Consider the following 13,973-nt stretch of genomic DNA (forward strand, 5'->3'; position numbering starts at 1 on the left):
AATATATATATATATATATATATATATATATATGATGGGCTTCCTTCAGTTTCCATCTACCAAATCCACTCACAAGGCTTTGATCAGCCTGAGGCTATAGTAGAAGACACTTGCCCAAGGTGCCACACAGTGGGACTGAACCCGGAACCATGTGGTAGGTAAGCAAGCTACTTACCACACAACCACTCCTATATATATATTAAATTTTCTGTTGTATTTACTTAACTTTATTGTAGTTTTTTTATGTATTCATATTTATTTACTGACATTGCTTCATTTATGCACTCCGTATGTAGTAATATTGGTACTTGCAAAATCCTTTTACTCTTGGCACAAGGGCTGAAATTTGGGGGGAGGGGGGCAGTCGATTAGATCGACCCCATATAATGAAACTATTTGCTATTTATAGCAATATCTGGAGTTTTAACCTGCCATGAAATGTCTTGAGGTGTAATCTGTCTGTCATGTTATAGTGTAGTGATATTTATGGGTTTATATATATATATAAATATATATATTGATAAGTATATTTATTTATATATGTATGGCAGATATTGTGGCATTGCTTATATAACTAACACAGATTATGACACAGCAGTCAGCTAATGGAATAAACATCTATTCTCTCACATCATTTTTCTTATCTGGTCAATTTTAATTCCTATTCCCCATCTTTGAGACTTCTGGATTTTCAGAATGATGGTGTAGTTACATCCTAGCCTTAATCATGGTCTCGATAGACACGTACCAGGCAGGGCCTCACAGAGATTCTTTGAATTCCTACACACACACTCACTCACTTATGTGTGTGTGTGTGTGTGTGTGTGTGTGTGTGTGTGTGTGTATGAGTATATATTTATTTGAAAAAATGAATAGAAGTGGCTTTTCTGATAATTTTTCCACTTAGAAACTCTGCCAAATCAGATTGGAGCCTGGTGTAGCCATCTGGCTCACCAGTCCTCAGTCAAATCGTCCAACCCATGCTAGCATAGAAAGCAGACGTTAAACGATGATGATGATGATGCTCATAAGTTATTAGGTGTTTACAATCTAATTACTAAAGAGGAAAAATTAACAGAAAAGCCTATTCAATCTCTGGTGACCAAAATGTCTTGTAGCTACAGATTCAAGGATGTGAGGAAGTGACATATGAAATAATTTTGCTGGGGAACAAGTAAGTGTTGCTGACAAGAAAAGCATCCATGCTAGCTTAGAACATCTAATCTAAGCTATCATGGAGAAATGGTCATTCTTCCACACTGAAAAACAGACAAACAATGGAACATAAAATCCATGGCTTCACTTATTTTTGTTAATAGAAAGCTGCACTTTCTCTTTATATATACAAATATCATTTAATGAATACAGGAATTATATATGAGATATTTCAAGTTTCATGCCACATTTAGAGCATTAACTGGACAGACTTGTATAATGTATCTTGCACAGTCCATCAACCAGAAATCTTTCAGGTTCACACTCAAGCCATCTCCATACATACATACTTATATATATTTATAATAATGAACTTTTACTTAGCTTCTATTATATTTAACCCACATAGCTTTATCAGAAGACATTAATTGTGATGCAGTTAGAGTGGGAGTGAACCAAGAAACACATGGTTATGAAGCAAACTTCTTAACCACCGTGTAACAAAAAATTAAACAATAAAACTCAATGAAAAAAGTTTTCGTATTTATCTACTTGCAGAAATAAGTCAATCTCACAAGCAATTATTTATAACAAAAGAACTTAGTAATTCTCCACTTACTGATTACTTAAGCTGTGATTAAGTGTCTAATTATTAATGCAACTTGTGTCTTTAAAAAGTATTCAAATTAAAATTAGTTCATTTGTTATTTACAAATTGACTGTATTTTATAACTCACCTGGCCACTTCTTTCTTTAGCTGTTCATGTTTCATAAGAAGACGTTTTCTCTCTGTGAAAGTCTTCCGGACACGATAACCCCGAAAGGAAGACTATCAACATAGAAGTAGATGGAAATGGTAACATTGAAATAAATGTAATAGCAATGCAGAAGCAGATGGAAATAGCAACATGGAAATAGATGGTATAGCAACATAAATATATATGGAATAGCAAGACAGAAGTAGGGAGAATATTACCATAAGCACTAGATGGAATGATAACAGAAGTAGATGAAATAACAACACAAAAATGCTAAGGAATAGATAAGTACAAATATGACCTGTACAGCCAAATCTTTGACTGATTACTGTTTAGAATTATGAAAACTTTACTTTAACTGCAGATAGAATTGATTGCCAAGATAGTTTCTTGCTACAGTTGATGATATTAGGAAGTGTAATATTATTTGGAGAGGTTTTCTTTTTTCAGTGAATTGCATAGATGTTAGGTTGGAAATTATTACTTTGCTTCATCACCAGTTACATCAACGAAGGAGCCTGTATATCAGTGGTTCTCATCTAGGGTCCATATGACCCTTGGAGATCCACATAAAATTCCGTTGTTAAAGTTTATGTGTAATAATTTGGTTATATTTCTACAATACACAAAATATTTTAACAAACTATAAAAATATCATAGGATTTTTTAAACAGCAAATGGCTATGAGGGTCCATCCAAGTAAAACAGGAACCATGGGTAAAAAATGGTTGAGGACCACTTCAGTATAAGGTCGCCTGATCTGTTAGAAACAACAGCCAAATCTTCCTTGAATCACACACTGCTGTCTTAATTATGGAAAGGACAAATTGTAAAATACTGTCCTAGAAACTTTTAAACACACAGGATGCTTTTGAACATAGGCCTGCTTTATTAACATTGTTGTTGTAAAACAACAACAGCATCATTATCATCAGAAGCATCATCATTATCATCATCATCATCATCATTACTATTCATAAGGTTGATTATACTGGAGTACAACCTATGCCTTGCTCCATTTACCTTGTCCAGAGTGCCCTCAAGAAAGTTCTATAACTTGTATTCTACACAATGTTGCAGTACAAACAAATCGCAAATGAGATTATTCTTTGTAATATGATTATGCAAAATATATTATATTATACAAAGGCAAGCTGAGACATGGAGTTCATCTGATAAGTCTTCCACAAGAAGCTGCTTAAAGAGATCAACATTAAGAATTTGTATTGTTTGAAATACATTCCAATGGAAGACATTAGTTTATAGAGCTAAGTTCAAATTCTTTTAGAGGCAAAACAGTTGTGATACACAACTGACATCATCATCTTCATCATCATCATCATCATCATCATCATCATTATTATTATCATCATCCTTACTACCACCCAGCTGTATAATACCCTCAAAGCCAGAATAAGCTCCCAGCATACCTCACCAACAATCCAAAGCACTTCTTGTGCTGGTTATGTATACAAGAATCTGTAGTGAAAGATAATGTTCAAATACTGTTCAATCAATATTGCTTCTAATACACAAAACACTAATTTCACAAGAAATGAATTTACTGTTCTTTGATTACAGTTAACAGCCAGAACCTTATCATAAGTGAAATTGATAAATATAGGTTTCAATCAATTAGATTTGAATAGATATATAAGGTAAAGATTATGAACAGGAAGTAGGTGAAGGAATCTATTCTGCATAATGATAGTATGAGGATAATAAACATTTTCAAAAGATACCTTTTTTCTTTGTTAATTTTCAATTAAAAATCATGATTTCCTGGTATGTTCTTACAATGAGATCACGTTATGTTATAACATTGCATTTCTATACAGAATGACAGATACTCTCTCTTTCGATATAGACTTCAGTATTTTTATCACTAATTGTTGGTAGATACCATGCAAACAAAAATGTTGCTTTGTTCACACCCTAAATATATCTTATGTGATAATGGTATAAAACTAATTTACTAAAATCGATGTTTCTCAGTAAAAAAAAAAAAAAAAATCTTTCCTCACTTGAACTGAAAGTATTGTGACTTGGAAAGAAAGAACTTCTTAAGAAGCTTGCTTTGCAACTGTGTAGTTTCAGGTCCATTCCCATTATGTGGCACTTTGAGCAAGTGTCTTCTTATAGTTCCTGGCCAACCAATGCTTTGTGAGTGAATTTGTTGGACAGAAACTATGTGCAAGCCCACGTGCGCACGTGTGCATGTGTGTGTGTGCAAGAGAGAAGACTGTGCTGGTATAGTCATGTAATGTGTATGAATGAAGACAGTTGCATCAAGAAGTGCCAAGCTCTAATTGTGGAGGGAATGTGCAGAAGGGGTAGACCCAGGAAAACGAAATGATGAGAAAGGATCTATAGATGTTGGGCCTCACTGAGGAGATGACAGGGGACTGAGGCACCTGGCAGTTTGCTGTGCTTGAGAAGACACATCAAGCTAAGTAAATATATAGTCATCCTTGCATACTAGCATGTCCCCTGCACCCATCTTCAACTGAGCATTCCTAATCTTGTGGGACTGTGGAAGCCCTTGTGCTGGTGTTATGTAAAAGCACCCAGTACACTCTATAAAGGGGTTGGCATTAGGAAGGGCATCCAACCATAGAAAGCATGTCAAAACAGCTCTTCAGCTGACCTGCTACCGTCAAACCGTCCAACCCATGCCAGCAGGGAAAATGGATGTTAAATGATGATGATGATGATGATGAAGAAGTAAAAGAATAAAAGAATATATATATATATCTGTGTGTGTGTGTGTTTGTGTTTGTCCTCCACAATCACTTGACAATTAGTGTTAGTTTGTTTACATTCCTGTAACCTAGCAGTTCAGCAAAAGAATAGAATAAAATAAGTACTAGATTAAAATAAATATTAACATCGATATTTTTGACTAAACCTTTCAAGATGGTACCCTAACATGGCTGCAATCCATGACAGAGACAAGTAAAAAAGGTAAAAAAAAGAGATTTTCATATTCTTAAGTAAAACCATTACCTATACTACCAGCTGGTTAAAAGAAAGAAAGAGAGAAAGAGGGAAAGAGAGAAAGAGTGAGTGAGTAGGTGAGTGATAGATAGATAGATAGATAGACAGGTAAAGAAATAGCTAGACAGACAGACAGATAGATAGATAGATAGATGGATGGCTAGATAGGTAGATAAATGGATGGAGAGAGAGAGAGAGAGAGAGAGAGAGAGAGAGAGAGAGAGAGAGAGAGAGAGAGAGAGAGAGAGAGAGAGAGAGAGAGAGAGAGAGAGAGAGAGAGAGAGAGAGAGAGCGAGAGAGAGAGAGCGAGAGAGAGAGAGTATGTTTACCTGTATTTTCTGTGCTGCAATATCTTGGATGCCAATAATTGATAATGCTCCTTGTTCAATCATGTACTGAGCTACATCATGGTGTTCCTCCATCAATGCATAGTCAAGGGGTGTGTACCTAATAATAATCATTAAAAGAAAAAAAAAATAATACTTTTTGGGATAACATATGGTCAAGATGAATATGTACAATAAGAAATCTACCAATATTACTCTTGTTCTCAATCAATATCACCATTCTTTGGTTATGAATCTCTATTTATATATTGGCGTCTTAATACTTGCATCTATATATTGGCATCTTAATATTCAACATGCTCAAAAGTTTCATTATTGTTTCCCCACCCAGAATCTCAGGAACAATTAACTCTCCATACATACATTATGTCAATGTTTAGTCTATGTTTGTTACTATTTTATCTAACAAAGCAACTTCTATAACACCTTTTTCATCATACCCCATCCCCATACATACATACATACATTTATACATATCTATCTATCTGTCTGTCTGTCTATCTGTCTATAAACACACACTCATACACACATATATCATAAAAAATTCTATCAAATATATTTCGTATCTCTAGTCAATACTTTTATTAGTATAATGAGAGAATTCTCTATTGGTTTTGTATTATTGGATATACTAGCTGTTTATTACTAAAATGTGAAATACAGAGAACTAAATCACAACTGAAATCACACCAAAAGAAATAGAAAAGACATTCTAAAGTGAGAAAATTGCCACAAGCTATACTTGCCCATCATATAATACGATACATTTTTGTATTCATAAAAGAATATTGCTATATAGTAAAGTGTTCTTTATAGCAAAACAGTATTGCACGGGGGGATAGTTTTTAATCTGGCAGGAATGTCTGTGCACCGATGTACTTAATAGCTCTCAAAAGTGTGCCAAATTGTCTTAATATAGTTTTTTAATATTTCAAAGATGTGATATTTTCAAAAGAAGGCTACTGAACGGAGTTTAATGTACAGAATGTATGTAATTATTAGACATTAGGTTATATTTGTTATGTAATGATAGTTTACTAATACACCCCCCCCCCCCTATCATCTAATTGTTGAGGCTAATGAACTCTGAATATGAGGGAACTAGGAATAATTGGTTCCATGCATGTGTACTTGTGTCATGGGAACCAGGTTAACTCATTTTTGATAGCAAGGTACTTTCCAGAATTCTCCACAGTTCATATGATGTAGATCCTTCGTGACTCATATAAACTCTCATAGGGCTGGTTTCCACTTTCTAGATGGGACACCAGTCCATCGCAGGGTCACTCATTTTTACCAGCTGAGTCAACTGGAGCAACGTGAAATGAAGTGTTTTGTTCAAGAACATAATGCACCGCCTGATCCAAGAATCGAAATCACAATCTTATAATCATGAGCCAAACAACCTAACCACTTAGCCATGTGCCTCCACACTTATATGATGTAGTACACATGGTTTATTTTTACTGGACTTATAGAAATACGTTGCAAGAACAGTTTTGCATATGATATGCACATGTTATTAAGCAAAAATTTAATCAGCACAGGGAAGGTTAATGAGTTATTCTTTTTATATATAAATTAGTTAGGTAAGATGGAATAATAAGCATGACATTAACTGGCTTTTGCAAATTGGAGTTGATATGCGCATGTGTTAAGTGGTGATATATGTAAGAAAAATGTGGGTGGGGGAATTTCAGAAAATTGCAGAGAGAAAATTGGGTGACATAATTACTGTTGTGTGATGGAGTTGAGATTCAGTAAAGGTGATAGGAGAGGCAAGGATAAGTAGATTGATGTGGAGTAGGTGTTTAGTTCATTAGTTCAGTGAAGTAGAGACCATTGTAATAGCAATGAGACAAGATACTGCTGTATGTCTGTGGGAGAGTAATTGTAATAATGGTGAGAGTTTATTGCCAAACTGCCAAATGAACTTTTTTTGGTTGTGGTAAATCTCTGGTTCTTTGGAAGCCGTACTGCAAATTGTGACTAAGGACTGAGATTCCTGGGGTGGGGTGATAGAAGAGGTGATTGTTAATGATTTGTTTCTGTTTGCTTTGAGATGTTGAAAGTCAGTGTGAAAAGTCAGTAGGCTGCTGGGTCGAAGAGGTTTTCCATTCTTAGAAACAGTGTAAAAATGTAGCATGTTTTCAGACTCCTGCAGTAATGAAGAGGAGGAGTTAAAGTGTTTGATAAGGATGGAAACTATCAAGAGCTCACTGAGAAGAATAGATGGGATGATATGAAACCAGTTTCCTTGTTGGTTTGGAATGACTGGACGGGATTTTGAACTGTGTGCATGTTGTGGTAAGGCTTGAAATAAAGTTCAGGAGGAATTTCTTTGAATATACAGTGTGAAATTAGAGGTGAAGTTAGTAGTAAATTTTTTTATTCTTCTACTCATTTCAGTCATTAGACTGGGACACTACCTTGAAGAATTTTTATTTGAATGAATCATCCCTAGTACTTCTATTGCTGAACTGCTAAGTTACGGGGATGTAGACACACCAGAAACAGTTGTCAAGTAGTGGTGAGGGCGTGGGGGACAAACACAGACACAAAGACACACACACACATTTATGACTAGCTTCTTTCAGATTCCATCTACCAAATCCACTCACAAAGCTTTGGTCGACCTGAGGCTGTAGTAGAAGATGCTTGGGGTTCCACACAGTGGGACTGAATCTGGAGTCATAAAATTAGTGGAGATCATTTTAGCAAGGAACCACAAGGTTTTGCTACAAATAGTTGACAGGAGAGCTTACAGACTAAGGGATGCACAAAGGAATCCTTTGCTTTTCTGAAGATAGACCTGCAGGCATATTGGCAGAGGGTTGAAAACCTCCGAAATAGCTGACTTGAAGTAGAAGAGGCTTTGGAGGGAAGTTATTGGCTGTTAGGAGAGGTATGTTGCCTATGTAAACAGTGACTAGATGATCCAATGTATTCTGTAACAATAATATATAGGTTTGGAGATGAGGAACAGATCAAGTTTGTTTAGTATGTTAGTGTGAGTGTCAAAGATGCATGTAGGAAAAGATACAAACTAGTATAGGGAGTCAAAGATGGCCTGACAATTTGGTCTCTGAGCCAGCAGTTCCAGAATGAATTCTGTTCATTCATTATATATACAAATATGCTGACTTCAGAAAGAGAGATGACTTCACTAAAGGAAGTGAGATATTCAGATAGCAGATGTGACTGGAAAAGTTTGGGAAACAGCAGAAATGACAAACATGAAGTCAGTGGGGATAGAGAAGTAACAAACATGAAGTCAAGTCAGCGGGGGGTGGGGGTGGGGGGTTTAGAAGAAATAAAAAAAACATGAAGTCAGCAGAGATAGAGAAGAAGCCATTGATGCTGAAATCTAGGTAAGAGAGGTGTGTAGAAGGAAAAGGAGATTCCATGTCAGTACAGATAGATTTTTTTCAGAGGAAAGCTAGATCAGGAAGTGTCACCTGGATACTGACAATGGTCAAGAGATAGAAGATGAGAGTTTCATGTGAGACTATATACAATTAATGACCAGCTTTAAAAGTAATTGGCAATCACTAAATAAAAGATGTGAAAGGCATAAGGAATGAAAGAGAAACCTAATGAAAACAGTGGATATAAATATGTTTGTGTGGGTAGTTTAGGGATATGAGACAATAGTATAATATAAAATGATGCTTTCATGAGGTAAGAACTCACGGTATAACTAGAAGATTCTGTCTCTATGCAGATGAAACTATACTTTCTTTTAAGAGATATTATACATTGGATAATATAGTTTTGAGATACACTGTATCTGAAAACAAATGACAAAATGGTCATGGCTGGGATGTCTTTATTGACAGGTCTGTTGGATCAGGATTGAACTGGAGTTTAAACAACAACAGCAGCAGCAAGAAGAAGAAGAAGAAGAAGAAGAAGAAGAAGAAGAAGAAGAAGAAGAAGAAGAAGAAGAAGAAGAATAGTAATAATAATAATAATAATAAGAAGAAGAAGAAGAAGAAGAAGACAGTGATGATCATGGTAGTGTATATTTTGGTGATTTAGGTGCTGTTTCTAGCAGCTTGTGTGACTGCATAGAGGTTTCCTGGTTGGCTGTGTTGTACAGCCTTAAGACTAGTAAGCACAATGATATTGGGGGTTGTGTGCATATGGAGTGGGGGAAATATTGTGGTGATTCATTAAAGACAGTATGGCATGGGAGAGGGGAAGATATATCAGATCTATGACAATGATGTGTGTGTGTGGAGGTGGGTGTATTTTAGTGCTATGACAATGACAAGAAAGCAGAGTGGGGAGTGGGTTATGACTATGACAGTACAGCACTTGGATGTGATATATTAGTTTTATGACAATGACAATGGGGGTGGGGAATGAGGTGGGTGGTAGTGTTATGGCAATCTCAGAAAGTCAGGAGTAGGGATGGATATGTTAGAGCTTATACCCTTTCTCTTTGCTGAGACAAAAAACATTATTTTTTCTGGAAACTGCTCATCTAGGTTATTTCATATCAAACAACACCATTACCACTATTGCAGTTACTACTACCACTATAACCACCACCACCATAGATATCACCAGCCAATCTACCATCTACCATCTACCATCAACCATCAGAAGTACCTTAAGCACCACCACCGCTGCCGCCAGTGCCACCAAAATCCTTCTCACTAAATGCCTCTTCTTCACCGGTAAAAATGATAAAATATCAGAAATTGAAAGTGTTTATCAGTTTCGAGTATGAAATATAAAACTTTGATCTTACCTGAAGCATAAAGAATATATTTTATCAAAGTGAGATACTCCTCCCCTACAGCAAAGGGATTATTTTGATTGATTAGTTCCTATCATAAAACTCCATACACCTATAATCTCCAATAATTTTCCGACTGTTCATCAGTCTTAATGTTTCTCATTGACTTTGGGGAATGTGTTAAAGCTACTCCAAACTACAAATGCTAACACACACACACCTCTACGCAGTCAAATGATCTGTTAGAAATAACAGATAAATCTCTCCCTTTTCACACTCTTGTCATCTTAAAAAAACAGAGAAATCCCTTTTCATGTTCAGATTTTTCTGTTACACGTATTCCTTATTTATTCACATTGTTTTGAATTACTCATGTATTATCTCATAGCTTCAAGATTTTAATGATGTGGTAGTTTAATTTTAGAATGACATTGTAGAGTAAGTGTGAGAGGCCACATCTGGCCAATTTGAACATAAAGCAGGTAGAATATTTGGACCAGTTATGGCTGATTTAAATGCTAAATGGTTAAATATTACAGTCATTCCTGTGCATTATTCTATGTGCTGTTCATGCACTTTTAACTACTTCTTCTGATGAGTTGTAGAGCACTTGAGCACAATAAGTTCATTATCATTATTATTTTGTCTTTTACTTGTCTCAGTCATTAGACTGCAGCCATGCTGCGGTATCACCTTGTGGAATTTGTCTTTAGTTCAACTTATCGACCCCAGTACTTATTTTCTTTTTAAGCTTGGTACATATTCTATTGGTCTCTTTTACCAAACTGCTAAGTTACAGAGATGTAAACACACTAACACTGGTTGTCAAGCAGTAGTGGGGGACCAGCACAGACACAAAGACACACACACACACACACACACACACACATGATGGGCTTCTTTCAGTTTCCATTTACAAAATCTGCTCACAAGGCTTTGGTTGGTCTGAGGCTATAGTAGAAGACACTTGCCCAAGCTGCACATAGTGGGGCTGAACCTGGGACCATGCGGTTGGGAAGCAAACTTCTTACCACACAGCCACACCTGTACCTATTATGTTGCTTATCCTTTTCACCCCTTGTGGAGTATAGGGCCAGTTTCCCGGTTTCCATGGCATATGTGTTTCCCCCTAGATGGATGGGACGCCAGTCCATTGCAGCTTACTCAAGAAACAGGAAGAAAGAGTGAGAGAAAGTTGGGGTGAAAGAGTACAACAGGGGTCACCACCACCCACTGCCAGAGCCTCATGGAGCTTTAGGTGCTTTTCCCTCAATAAACACACATGATGCCCAATCTGGGAATCAAAACTGCGATCCTCCGACCGCAAGTCCGCTGCCCTAATCACTGGGCCATTGCGCCTCCATGTACCTATTATAAGTATTTGAAAAATAAGATAAGAAAATAAAGAGATGGCTGGTCACAACTTGAATATTTTGATTACAGGTGTTCTTGATTAAGACTGACTTGGACCAAACAACAACACGCCTGAAAATTAACATAGCTACACAAGATATAATTTTCTGGCAAAATCTCCATTTTTGCTCTTTTTATTTTTTATTCAGTAGATAAAGCAGTAGCCATGTTCATTTACAAGGCCTCCTAGATTGATGGGAGGGAGAGAGGGAAGGAGAAAGCTATCCTCAAACCAGAAATTTGGCCTGAATTCTTGCAATAGAGGTATACAGGGTGCCAGATGGTGGTGTGAAACTGGGTGACCAACTAAGTCTGCCTCTCAAGCAGGCCATACCAAGACTTGAACTTAGAATGCAAAGAACCAAAACAAATACCACAAAGTATCTAGTCCAACTATTTTACAGTTCTGCTCCTCATCCTACCCCTGAACTGTAACTTTTTGTATTGACTATAAAAGGACAAAAGGTAAGAATTGACCTCAGTAAGATTTGAACTCAGAGCACACAGCATCAGAATAATTACTGTAAAGCACCCAACCTTGTATATCAAAAATAAATTGTTTCTAGTTAATTTCTCAAAAAACAACATTTAGCTTTCTTTCTATAACTAAATCTACAAATCAGAGAAAAGTAATTCCACATTGTGGCCAAAATTATGAAGTAATGGAAACAGCCAAAGTAGGTAAAGAATTTTAGAATAATATTAGAAGAATTTTCCACCAGCCATATTAAACATTCTTCAAGTCTGACAAACCCTAGTTTTCTCTGAAACTGGCAAAACCTGTACATCTCATAGAAAACAACACACACACTCACAAAAAAAAAAAACCCATCTCAATATTATTTTTATGATGATGATGATAATGAGGATTATGAGAACGGTTATTATTACACTGAGAATAATAATGATGATTAATACGGTGATGATGGCAGTGGTGATGATGGCAGTGGTGATGATGGCAGTGGTGATGATGATGATGATGATGATAGTGACGATGATGTTGAAGTAATGGCTTAAGATTCTTTTAACAACTACATTTAGTCAGCAAATCCGATTTCCTTATCCTCAACTCTTGTTATGCAGTTGAACAGACTTCATGAAACAGAACACAGTGGAATTTCAGCAGAAACTTAGACTCCTCCCCAACACCAGCCACCACTCCCCCACCCTACCACCACAACCCCTGTATCAGTTTTACGGAGGAGAGTTGGCTGTCTCCATTCACAACTGCAACCTCGATGCCGGCATAGTTGCAGCTTACCACAACCAACAATCAACAGCAGACATTATCCTATGTGCTTTATTGATCTGGTGCTTGTCATTCGAAATTTAAATCAAAACTACTTGAATATATGGTTCTTTCTGAAAGTAAGAGCGATGGGGGTATATTTACACCACATTCATCTAACTAATAGACAGATTTAGGCCAACCCTTGCTTCACATGTATATATGCATTCAATGCTTTACACACACAAACACAGGCACACACACATACACACACACATATATTTACAATACCGACTCTCATTCAAGCAACTAAAACATATAAACAAACACAAGTGTGAAATGAATGCACAAAATAAAACTCAATAGTAATACTGCAGGTTTCTCAACGTATCAGAACAAACATACACACACAAATACATATATATACACTAAAATGAGGAAAGGGAATATATGATTGTATATACATCAATGAATATAAATAATACAACTGCATAAAATATTCATTTTAGCATAATATACATTTACATTGAAAAATTAAAAGTTCAAGCATGAAAAAATATAGATATAAGATAATATAAATAAATGTATTAAAAAGAAGTTTGAAATATTAACTTTTATATAATTATTCATAAATACATACATATATATATATGTGTGTGCGTGTGTGTGTATTTTCATACAACCACACACACACACACACACAAGATTTATATATGTGAGCATAATAAAAGTAATTCTTGGGGAAAAAAGCCATACCAAAAATATACGCAAATATAGCTATGCAATTATACACATGTATGTGTATGTGTGTGTGTGCGTGTGCATGCGCGAGTGTGTGTGTGTGTGTGTGTGTGTGTGTGCGCTTGTGTGTGTGAGTGTGTGCAGACACAAGTGCACGAGAGTGGCATTAAGCCCTTGATGAAGTAAGCTGCATCGCAGATTTGATTCCTCACGGCTTTATTTCTATTACACTTTGTACATGTAAACAAGACCTTGACACGCTTCTTGCATTTAGAATCTGAGTGAGGTGACCTAACAGTGTTCGGAAAATTATGGGACATTTCTATTTGATATACAGGTAGAGAAAGGTAACTAGGTAGGTAGGTAGACAAATAGGTACCTAAGTAAATAGATAAGTGTGGGTATGTGTACACACACACACTGATATATGTATGCATACATATGTATGTATGCATATATATACTTATATATGCATATATATATATATATATATATATATATATCATCATCATCATCATCGTTTAACGTCCGCATGGAAAGCGGACGTTAAACATAGATGATGATGATGATATATATATATATATGTA

The 13,973-nt window shown here is 36.0% G+C and overlaps 1 protein-coding gene across 6 annotated transcripts in view; it reads right to left on the minus strand.

Moving 5' to 3' along the window:
* LOC106868434 (inversin) overlaps positions 1–13,973 on the minus strand; it is a 385,976-nt gene that overhangs the window by 9,857 nt on the left and 362,146 nt on the right. For 5 of the 6 annotated variants that reach the window (XR_001409281.2, XM_014913697.2, XM_014913696.2 and 2 more), the window contains 2 exons: positions 5,240–5,357; positions 1,893–1,984 (listed from right to left, as the gene is read on the minus strand). Coding sequence is in view for 4 of the 6 variants with exons in the window: in XM_014913697.2 (XP_014769183.1) it covers positions 1,893–1,984; positions 5,240–5,357 (210 nt within the window). In the remaining 2 variants the exon portion in view is untranslated. Of the gene's footprint in view, positions 1–1,892; positions 1,985–5,239; positions 5,358–13,973 lie in introns of those variants that run through there. The other variant, XM_014913699.2, reaches the window with a different exon arrangement.

Source organism: Octopus bimaculoides, chromosome 1 (assembly GCF_001194135.2).
Source record: "Octopus bimaculoides isolate UCB-OBI-ISO-001 chromosome 1, ASM119413v2, whole genome shotgun sequence".
Lineage (NCBI taxonomy): Eukaryota > Metazoa > Mollusca > Cephalopoda > Octopoda > Octopodidae > Octopus > Octopus bimaculoides.